At 39.2% G+C, this 12,075-nt stretch overlaps 1 protein-coding gene across 1 annotated transcript; it reads right to left on the bottom strand.

Annotated features, from left to right (window-relative positions):
* Nucleotides 1-7,382: 7,382 nt before the first annotated feature.
* On the bottom strand, nucleotides 7,383-10,296 carry LOC120546286 (G-protein coupled receptor 6). Its single transcript, XM_039781136.1, has 2 exons — nucleotides 9,851-10,296; nucleotides 7,383-8,880 (listed from the first exon to the last, which is right to left on the bottom strand). Exon 2 carries the CDS (start codon nucleotides 8,853-8,855, stop codon nucleotides 7,848-7,850), a length of 1,008 nt encoding a protein of 335 aa, XP_039637070.1. The 5' UTR covers nucleotides 8,856-8,880; nucleotides 9,851-10,296; the 3' UTR covers nucleotides 7,383-7,847.
* Between the last annotated feature and the right edge of the window lie 1,779 nt (nucleotides 10,297-12,075).

Below are 12,075 nucleotides of genomic sequence, written 5' to 3'. Positions count from 1 at the left end.
TGCTCTGGCAACATGTGTATTGTGCCAATGCATTATTTACAGTTAATGTATTGTTTATCAGAGGGAGTTGGCAGATCTACTGTAGAAGTACACACCCTGCACTCAAAACGTAAAAGTATTATCATTATTAGCATTATTAACAAAATGTTCTTAAAGTATCACAAGTACAAGTATACATTATGCAGTCTCTGTCAGTGTTATTTGATTGTATATTATATTACTGCATTAATTATTAATGAGGTATTAATGTTAGTGGTATTTTACTCTTGTAGTTTGTCAAGGAGTTAATTTTAACGTTTTTGGGGTATTTATTTATTTATTTATTTTTTAAGATTATTTTTTGCTCCATTTTCGGCCTTTATTTTGATAGGACAGATGAAGACCGAGTCGAACCCGGGCCCGCTGCGTCCAGGAGTAAACCTCTATATATAGGTGACGCTCTACCAGGTGAGCTATCTGGGAGCCCTTTTTTGGGGTAATTTAATTTATAATAATGCATGCTTTATAAGATGATCATATGTTTTGTGTGTAAAATCTTATTTGATCCTATTTGTGAAGTAACCAGTAACTATAGCTATCAGATGAATGTAGTGGAGTAAAAAGTACAATTTGCCTCTGAAATGTAGTAAAGTAGAAGTGTAGAGTAGCATAAAGCACTCAAGTGAAGAAACTTCTAACTTTTTGAGTGACTATTTGAGTACAGTAAAAGCACTAAGTTACATTTCACCACCACTATCGATTGTCATAAGAGGCGTTGTCTACTTGTTTCCCCATGACCTTACATCACAGATGTAAATATTTATGAACATTTCTTTATTTTTTTTAAAGCAAAGTTTTGTCCTTTCTAGTACCTGATTATTTGTTCAGTTACTATACTGGACTTAATAGAGAAATAAAATCGCCGTAGATAACTACACACTCTCACACATACAACATAACATCTCCTGCCACATCATTTGGACCTAGTACAGCTACATACTCATGCTACATTTACATTGTTGCATTAACCCAGCTGTCGTCCGTAGTGACGTGCAAAAATATCTTCAGCTTATTTCGTTGAAATTGCCAGTATTAAAAGCAACCTATAGTGAGGAATTAAGTCATCATGCTGAGAAGATAATGCCAGTCATATTACTGAGTCCTTAAGCTGGTCACGGCTGAATTTATCCACTCCGCACCTAATTTCTACATTAGTCATCATCGCTGTAGTCAGAGTGGTGATTAATCTCTGAATAAGTACATAGGAGTTTCTCTTGAAAAGAAGATGAAGAAGAGCAGAGTCAAGGAGCTGGGAAGATAGAAGAGAGATGGGGGACATGGGGGAGAGTTAATTTGTTATAAGTGTCATGTTATGAAGGTTAAACTAGTCTGAGGTGGGAAGGTTCATTGAGTGTGAGGGAAAGTAGAAAAGCATCAAACAAGGTAAGCTGATAATAGGTAATGAGGCTGCATTAAGGTGTGAGTAATGGAGAGCCTGTAGAAGTAGCACAGTGAGTGACCTGGCGGCAGACACATTCAGTTGTGCACCAGAGCTTTTACAAAACAGACATGTTTAACCTATGCAGTTCCATCTGACTTCTTATTATCCTCCAGGTCAAACTGACCTGTTTCACTCAGGTAAGTATTAAAGACATTTCATTCGACATGATACTTTCTTGCCTGAGTTGTTGCAATGAACTTGTTAAAATGTTTGGTCGCTTTGACCTGGTTGCGGAAATTGAAGCTAAATAGGTGTTAAATTGTACAAATTAAACCAGGATATGTTTGATCTTTGATTGGCCACTTCCTGCTGTGGTTTTTCTCCTGAATATCTCAGAAGATGCATTCACAGTTTTTCCAGACAACATCCCAAAGCCTTCTTCTCTGAAACAAGACTAGTTAAAATTAATTGTTATACAGTATGGCTGGAGACTTTCATTCCCTCTCACTTTTAAAGTGGGAGTAACATTAAAATAGTCACCTTTAGTCTGCAGGACCATTCAGAAGGACCCAGAGCTTATCCACAGATACACCTCAGGTTGACCCTTATCCATTCACCTGGCAATGCAGTATATCCGATACAGAGCACTAGAAAATAGAATGCCAAAGTGAATCAAACAAGACATATTAATGTATAAATTCAAAATTCACATTCAATTTAATTATTGTTTTGTGGTATAAATAGTTGAATGAGTGAAACAAGATGGCACCTGATATTTGGAATCCTATAGCTGCTATAAATGTGTGCTATCACTGTAAAAACAATGGACTGCTACTGTACTATGACTGAAAATTCTTGCTTTGAATCCATTCAAGGATTTGATATTAGATGTTAAACTATGTACCACGAACATGTCACCACTAAATCAACATTAAAGAGAGGTTACGTTCTGTGTACAAATCAGTGGAAAAATGAATTTATTCACAGAAAAGTGTCTCTGCACATGTGTTTCTTGTGGTTTAATCATTTTACCTGCTTTTTACCTTCTATAAACAGGTCTCCAATAAGAGGGGATACTCTGCCCTTTTTATGTGTTGTTTAACTTCTACAGTAAACATAATTAGTGTGAGTACAAAGCTAAAACATTGAGTGTGTTGCTGTCCACAACACATATTAAGCTCATTGTACCTTGAAATGTGTCACACAGTGTGTTTTCTGAGAAGCCAGAGGGAGAGGCACACGCACACACACACACACACACACACACACACACACACACACACACACACACACACACACACACACACACACACACACACAAACAAAACAACACACACAAAAAAAAAACAGCATGTACAATACACAATACAATCAGCACATGCACTGCACCTGGTAGCTTCCAGGCTACTAACAAGCATTCATACAGTGCAATCCTGTGCCAAAACGTGTCTATCTCACTCTCACTCACTCTCTCACTCACTCACTCACTCGCACACACGCACACACGCACGCATAGGTTTGAACAGGCCACAGGCAGAGTGACAAAAGGCAAATGACGATGTTTTTTATTGCAAAGCAGATTTTATATAGCTGATGTGGGCTTGTCTCTGCTTTTCCAAGAGATAAAGCATGTGTTTGTGTTTGTGTCTGTGCTTGCGTGTTCATCATGGTAAACTAATAATCACCACGTAGGCGTTTCCAAGGTTTTTTCCTGGTCACCACTGCTCTCTCAATGGGGAGTACTATTAGAAGTTAATGCCACTATTGATTTTTTTGTGTCTGTCCTTTCTTAGTCCATCTGTAACTCAAACATTCCTGAGACAGCACTTTAATATAAATATGCAACCAGCAATTTGGGTGATTACGTAATCTATAACACTAAAGCCTTTTCCATCGAGCTAATGGCTAACTGAGCAATAGTTATGTTTCTAGGGAGAGCATTTGCTACGCCGCTGTAATCAATGTTATTAATGAGGGAATCATTCAACTGTGTACTTTGGTAATTGCCTGGAGAGCTGCTCAGGTCTGCACTGATCAAGCATTACATAATTCAAACACTGCTACCAGCCCTTATTTAGTCTAATGGATGTAATATCAAAGGAAAGGCGAATTCCAGTGTTGTTAATATTCACCTCTGCAACAATAAAAAGTGCACTTTGCCGCTGAAGAGATGACATAGACGACAGATGCAAGTTAGATATTAGGCGTGCATTCCTGACTATGCTGAAATGTAAATCTTGTCACTGAAATCAGGACCTAGTGAAGCAACTATAGATACAAGTAAATAAATACAAACGTGGAGGCAAGTAAAAAAGAACAGGAAGAAGCTGAGCAGTGTGTGGGACCACCTTTGGCTGCTGGAAAAAGAGAGCCGATTAAGTGTGAAAGTGTTCTGAAAGCAACACTAAACTCAGACTAAAACATATGGCTTTATCCTTTAAGTGCAGTTATATATCTAATAATGAGTTCATTCAAAAAGCCTTACCAATGTACATAAAAGGTGTGTGAATCCTAATTGTGTGCATTTGAAGTCTAATTTCACATGATAAAATGTTTTATGAGATGTATTAGTGTATTTTGCTCTCATGTCTTTTCTTTACTGGCTTTGCCATGAAAGAAGCCCATCTTAAGCACAATAAATGCAGTCTTTTAGCTGATATATAAATTCCTGAATATGGATATGAAGACGTGAACATCATAACTACCAACACCAAATGGGCCTCTTAGTAACTTTTTCCAATCAGTCCAATGGTTAGGTATAAAATTAAGTCCATATACTATAGGTCATGTGAAATTAATGTTAATGTTTCTCTAGGTGTGTTTACTTGTATACAGTGTTTGTTCAAATTTGTTTATGCGCCATGGACTTTTGGATTAGATTTTGGTCACAGGTGTGTGCGCTTCATGTGGGCTCTTTTCACAACGGTTTCACACTGGATTTTTCAAATAACTCTTGTTTTGTCTCTGTTGGGCAGCTCGATCGCACTCAGATCTCAACAACACCTTTCACACAGCAGCAGGTGACTGCACTTGCTCCTCGTGTGGACCATCAACTGTAATAATGTCCTGTTGTGCAAGCTGTGAAGCCCTCAGTCAGTTTAAGGCTGACCACAAAGTGGGGGAAAGGTGAGAGGTGCTGGAGGACACTAATGGACTGCACACTGCAGCCTGGGCGCTGTGAGAGCAGGAGATGTTTGTTCACCTTGTTCTTTTCTCCACCTCAACAGATGTTGCTTTTGATCGCCCACCAAATCAGGCAACCACCTATTTGTACACAGGGCTTCCAAAGTGAATTTGTGGCAATACACTGCTGTAAAGCTTAAATGTCTTACAGGAAATGGCAAGTATTTATTTAATTGTACTTTATTGTAAACAAGCCTCCAAGAAATCATATACCCTCCAAGTTGTATGTCAAATACAAGTTCATCTACATATATAAATATTCTGGAAATTATACACCCTCTGAAATAAGACCACACTGGATTTGTATGTCGATCTACTGTTTGTACTGTATGTTTGTGGCAGCTTACTGTTAAGAGCTACAACAGCACACTGCCAGCCTGATGCAAAGTTAAATCATCTGTATATACAGGTGGTGCTAATGAGTTATCAAGTGTAGTAAAGTTATTGTATAGAAAAATGCATTCTCTTGAGGTGTATGTTACATTGATACCGTATCAGTATGTGTATACAGTATATACATACCTGCAGACTTGCACTACTAGATTATTTACTTCTGCACATATATTTTTGCATATATGCCTACACAGTATTGTAATGTATATAATGTAAATAGTTTTTGAATGTCATGAATTAATTTTTATATTTTACCATGTTTATTATTTTTAAACTGCTCAATAGCTACTCAAACTGTTTCTTGTACTGCTGTAACATGTGAATTTTCCTCTTGGTTATCAGTAAAGTCTTATTCCCATACAAACTTTATTAAATATAGTTTGGAGCATCTCCATTTACAGTACATTCAACTGTACATGTGGATTTGTCCTGAGCACTCAGTCCAATAATAATAGAGTCAGTGTATGTGGACTATGTTCAAAGTAGAATTTACCAAGTTGATACAGTTTGGAATACGGCAGGTTAAAGCTGGGAGTAGGTAAGTTATTGCTAGGAAGAGCAAAAGAGAACGGTCAGTGTAACGCTTATCAGTTAAATTTTCTAAGCACAAACGGACATTTGGAAAAACAGAAAAATGGTTTCCAATATCCAATTTCTCCACCTTGACAAATTAAAAAATTTGATCTTTAAACTGTTTTTCCAATTTTCTGTTTTTCTTCAGAGGATCAGAAATTTAGAAAATTACAAAATTGTGTCTGAGCTCCAATTATTCAATACTGCAATGGTATTCTCTCCCTCGTTCCGCCTAGCTACGCCCCGCCCCCACCCACTCGAAACCATCAGTTGCAAGCACCTCTGACCCCAAAGTTGATCAGTTTTTAGTTTTTTTGGTCCATATGCAGTTAATGACTGCATATTCTGCGAGGAGGAAGAGAATACCATTGCAGTATTGAATAATTAGAGCCCAGATGCAATTTTGTAATTTTCTAAATTTCTGATCCTCTGAATAAAAACAGAAAATTCCAATTTTTTAATTTGTCAAGGTGGAAAAAAATGAAAAATTGGATATTTGAACCCATTTTTCTGTTTTTCCAAATGTCCGTTTGTGTTTAGAAAATTTAACTGATAAGCGTTACACTGACCGAGAACGCACAAAAAAACATTTTCACTGTGGCCTTGTAGGGATTATATCTGTGCTGACTTAATTTCTTTCTTGAACAGATTTAAAGCTGTGTTTACATGAAACACTAACAAATATATTTTTTTTCACAGCAGACATTTTGACTTGTTGTAGTAGAAAAAGGACAGTGTGACAGTGAGCCAGCATGCACACTACACAGACCATGAAACTGAAGCAGCTAAATGAAATTCAACCATCATTAATTTTATTATTTACACCTGTGCTTTTCCTACTGGGATATGTGTATGTAATGTAATATCTTCCCTGGCATATTAATGTTATCAATACATGTTATTAAACATGTATTAACAATGAACATGGTTAATGTAATCTTTTATTCTGGAAATAAAACTTTCTAAATTGTATTGAACATTTAGTGGTGTGCTGATGTCATTTTATAAAAGATATGAAAAAACTTTTACAAGGAGCAAATATCCATGTATGTATCCAAACACGCCTGTGGGTCTTCTGGTCCACGATACTATACTAGTTCCTGTGTGGCACTCTGATGCCATCAACCCACTACCTGTTTAAACAGCCTGGCAGATAAACTGATGTGTTTGTGGCTGCAGAGGCTGCCAGAGCAGACACACTTATTATCATCACTCTTCTCGCTCTGTCACACGCACATACACGTGACTGCTCCTGAATCACAATTATAGATGTGAGACAAAAAAACAAAAAAACAAGGCAACAGTCTATACAACCTTTTTCATTAGCGCATCATATCTTATCAATGAGACCATATACCAAGGCCAATTAGAGTAACATATGTGGTAAATGTTCATTTGGCTTTTACAGCCTTAATAGTCGGCTGTAAATGAAGCTACATTACACCTGCTCATCCCGTAGGTGAGTAACTCAAAGTTGCTAAGCACACTTGACCACATGGCACGTTTTTACACATTTGTGGTATCTCTCTATAGGTCTGTCTCATTCCCTCCCTCTCGTTCTCTTTCACACACACACGCAGACAGAGCAAACAGGATTTAAATGTGTCTAGGTGTAAATTAAAGATATTTTCCGGGGACAAGGTACTTGCATTCTCAAGGTGCCATTAGTCTCTTCAAACAGAGCCATCTGCACTCTGCGGGAAGAGGCTGGAACGAAGGATGGAAGAGGATGTAAAAATACAAAAATAAGTCAGGTACAATGAGAGTAGATGAATAAAAGTGCTACAGTAAAGACACGTGATGGAGCCACAGCTGGATTTCATTTCTTTATTCCTTCTTGTAGAAAATGCACATCAAAGGCAATACTATACAAAATAGAAAAATGGCACACGGTACTCACAAGTTCAAACGTTTAAAACACAATGAGGGCTATATAATACTGCTTTGGCATTTCAAAAAACACGTACTAAAGTGCAAGATTTTCCATTCTTTTACTCATTTAAGTACATTCGCAGGTTTGTTTTGTCTTTTTCACAGAAGTTTTCTTGTTCACAGCATTTCCAAAAACCTCATCCTAACTTGTGTTGAGACATAATAAAGTGCAGATACAGGATGCATGAGAGACACGTTTCTAGCTTAACACTCTCTTTGTGTTCGTAAAAAGCATTCACTGTCAATTGTAAGCAGATTGTCAATGATGACAGGATGGTTTGTCTTTTTGCTCTGTCTTTTCTCACAAACTAACACTCACACACAAAAAAAGAGCCCTAGCACCGTTTTAGACTTCACTTGGTGACCTGGACCTGTATGCCTTGTTGGTCTGAAAGCAGCCACAGAGAAGCACATAGATGGAGCGCTGGATCTCTGCGTTTCTGTAGGCGTAGATGATGGGGTTGATCATGGAGTTGTAGGTGGCTGGCAGCAGTGTAGCATAGGTGTACACTGATGGATACTCCTTCTCACCAACCAGGCAGTAGATGGCGAAAGGCAGCCAGCTGGCGCCAAATGTCCCCAAGATGATGGCCAAAGTGGAGACCCCCTTCTTAGTTGCGACATAATTTGACGTGGCAAAAAAGTGCTGCTGGAGGGCGATCTGGTGGGCGTGGTGGCAAACGATCTTGCAAATCTTAAAGTAGAGGGTCAGCATGAGCACGAAGATGACAAAGAAGGATGTGGCCAGGATTGTGACGTTGCTCCGGGTCAAAGGACGAACGATGCTGCAGGAGGCTGGATCGTCCAGGCAGTTCCAGCCGAGAACTGGCAGCAAGCCCAAAAACAGAGACACCCCCCAGGTACCCAGTAGCATCAGGTGTACATACTGCAGCGTCTTCTCTGAGAAGTATGTCAGGGCGTTGTAGAGGGAGAAGTAACGGTCCACTGTTATGGCCAAGAGGCTACTGATGGACGCAGTGAAGGAGGCCACCAGGAAGCCTACAGTGATAAGACTGATAGTCTCAGAGGATATCACATACTGAAACACAAAGTTCAGGATTAATCCCATGCCGGCCAGCAGGTCAGCTGTGGCCAGGCTCCCAATCAGCACAAACATAGGAGTTCTTAGTGTCGGTGTGTAGAAGATAATTGCTACCACTATGGCGTTTTCACAGGCGATGACAGTGCCTGACATGCAGAGCATAATGTCCCACGGATTGATGGGGAAATCTAACGGCGCAGTGGAGAACTCCAGGCTGCTGTTGCGCTCTGGAGAATCAGCTTCCATCCATGGGAGAGCTTCTCCAGCCACAGGGGCCGCAAAGGACTCGTTGACCACTAGCGACTTGTTCATATCTCGCAGCTGTCGTCTTTTTGGCCTGTAGGCAGCAGGAGAACAAGTAGATTTGTTTGTTAATGAGATATTAAGGCATATTTTGTTTACACTAGTGACTTTTAAGTAATGCTTCAGTGTCTCTTGCTCAGTGACTTGAGCAGTGTTTGATTATCATTGCCTACAAGTGAAGCTTAAACTGACCTGTAAGTCTACTTGCTCACTGAAATACACAAGCTCCAAATGCAAAAGTTCATATTTAAAAAAGCACACCATTTACCAATACCTACAGTATGATGAATTTAAATAAAAAAACAGTTGTAGGCTTAGATAATAGTTATTTGTAGAATATATGCTGCAAGAGTCATGCAAAAGTTACAAGGAAAATCCACCATAAAAAGATTTTTGTAATTTCTATAGTATCTGCTCCACAGCTCAATTTTAATTTGTGAATTTGAGTTGCACAGCTGAGAAACAGACTGTAGTGACAGATTCATCAATTTGGGGGTGCTCTATACTGAGTAAATACCTAAACAACTCTAATTGTATTTCACATACCTATGAAAGCCCTGCATTCAACTCATTTAGATGGAATATCTTAAACAAAACTCTCTGCATTAAACTTTAGATGCTCTGGTTTTTGCGCTTAAGCAAACAGCTACTTGTTAGATGTTGACTTAACCTTTCAAAACCATCAGCGTGGCGCAATTTAAATTCTGTTTTAGGGTGGATACTCCCTTTAGAAGTTATTATAATAGTGAAGCAGCAGCAGCAAAAGGCACGGGAACTGCCCGTGGTGCTGAAACCACAGCAACACTTTCCGTTAAAAACTAATCATCATAACTTCTTTCACAAATTAGTTTTAACACTTCAATTAACTTAGAGTGTGATTGTGATGCGTTATAATATACGTATTAGTATTAATATACACTAAGGAATATAAAATATAACATTTGCAACCGGCATAAACAAATATTTTTTTGGAACACGATTTTTGAAAAGTTTAGAATACGTACCTCCGTGACAAAACGGTATGAGCGGAGATTTTCGCTGAAATCGGAGCCTCTCGTCCGAAAAAGTATACCAATTCAAAGTAAAAGGGAATGCCCCCTTTTTTCTCGCTCCTTTGGACCCTCTCAAGTAAAGCCCTTGACTTTGTTGTGCTTCCCACGCATGGGACAGACACCCAGGACAGGGGTGGTGTGCAGCATTGGCCGGTGTTCAGCACGGCGAGGAGGTGAATGTGAGGAGGAGGAGGAGGCGATGGACCAGAGGGGACCGACCGGAGACGCTCGAGGAGAGCTTTAAATCCGCCTGACGTCACGGCAGAAAGAGAGATAGAGAGCGGCGAGTCTCTCTCTCTCTCTCTCAAGCTGTAGATGTTGATACCTTGAAAGCCTGGTGTATCTCAGTTTCACACTGAATAGGTGGAGTAAGTCAACCACCTTCTAATGTCACCTCATTTCAAGAGAGAGTCTATGGGAAGTAAAAACTTCAATACAAAAAAGGTGCTAAAGCCTTGAATAGGTAATAACATCATAAATGTTAAAGCAACACCAAAGATTCTTTTGTACCTTAACATAATGTTTCCAATGTATGCAATGTTTCAGTGGTTCATCAACTCGTAACAGGGTGAACGGCACTTCTGCATTCGCTTTGCGGCCTTTGATCGGCTAAAACCGCATATGCAAGTTTGCCAGATCGGGTAGCGGATCTGTAGTTCGAAGGAAAACGGTAATGGACAATTCCGCTTCCAACCTGTATAGTATGTATAGTAGGGGGACCGAAGAGAAAAGTGCTTTGGTGTTGCTTTAACAAGCCTGAGTTTGCTGCAAAGTTATCTTGTGTGATTTTGTAAATGAACAAATGAATGGTATCCCAGAGTTTCATACATTTAATATTATAAGTGGGATGAGTCATCTTTCCTTAAAGCCTCTTAATTTAGTGCTCCATGATGGTCCACGTGCTGTTCCCTGTCCCCTTTATTCTTACAGCCAGGAGTAAATTTCTTAAAATGTACTTAAACATGGTATTTATCTGTGGGCATTTATTGGCAGTATGCACCAATATCAACCCATATCTTTATCTGCCACCATCAGTTAGTTTCAGTTGAACATTCTGTTGCTATAGCAACCCTTACTGACAGGGTACCAAATATGGACAAGTATCTTTTATCTATTCTTTCCAATACCATATTACACCATCATCGGTATTCCATTACTTATTGATACTTTGGGTATCCGTATGTAGTTTGAAATGTTAAATAAGTTTAAAGCTATACAAGCAGCATGGCTTCAAGGCAATGTTGGTCGGTCTGTCCACCACTTTGGTCCAGACTGAATTATCTCGACAAATATTGGGGGTTGGGATGAAAGTTAGTAGAGAAATCCATTCATACTTTGCTTTATGACCAAATACCTGCTTTCTATTCAGCCTTAGTTGTACATTTTATTTAGTGCAAATAGGCAAATGTTAGCATGCTAAACTCTAAACTACAACGGTGAACATGCTAAATATATGCTAAACAGTTGTCAGTGTGAGGATGTTAGCATGCTGACATTATGATTTTGCTACCTCTGCAGCGTTGTGGAGGAAGGTCTGGGATTGCGAGACTATGATTTAGCTAGCTCAAAGCACCACACGTAGAGGCCATACTCTTAATCTTATGCATATCTTTTCAGGTGAACTAGACTAGTCTTGGTCTTAATCTTCTGACCCTAACCCTGACTAGTGTATTAGTATAGGGTTACTCATGCTAGCCAGTATGCTAGCTGTCTGAATGTATTGCTAAGGCAACAATTGTAGACCAATAGTACAGTAGGCCAACAGTACATTCACAGGTTTGGCCAGCTGTAGATAATTATTGTGTTGGAAGTAATATCATTGGCAATAGCTCGCATAAATAGAAGGCTGCCATAATTAATGTTACAAGTAACGCCTGTAGTTTAACGAGTCAAAATGGCTAGTGTTTGTTGTGTGGCCACGGAAGAAAGTAAGAGTGAGTTATAGCAAGAGCGGAGAGATAAAGGGAGCTGTAGGCGTAACAGAGGGTCTGGACTAGAAGACTGGCTAACAAGCTAATGCACAGCTGTGATCTAACTCTGGGGATGGTACAGTAGCTTAACAACCTCAGTTCAGCACCAAGTTGCTTTCTAACATGCAGAACCCGATCAGTTTCTAAGTACTGTGTTTTGCATACCTGCAAGAAGTTATCTCAGACTGACACACACCACGACTAAGC

The sequence above is a fragment of the Perca fluviatilis genome, chromosome 18 (genome assembly GCF_010015445.1).
Source record: "Perca fluviatilis chromosome 18, GENO_Pfluv_1.0, whole genome shotgun sequence".
In the NCBI taxonomy this organism is placed as follows: domain Eukaryota; kingdom Metazoa; phylum Chordata; class Actinopteri; order Perciformes; family Percidae; genus Perca; species Perca fluviatilis.
This window is presented reverse-complemented; position numbering and strand designations above follow the sequence as displayed.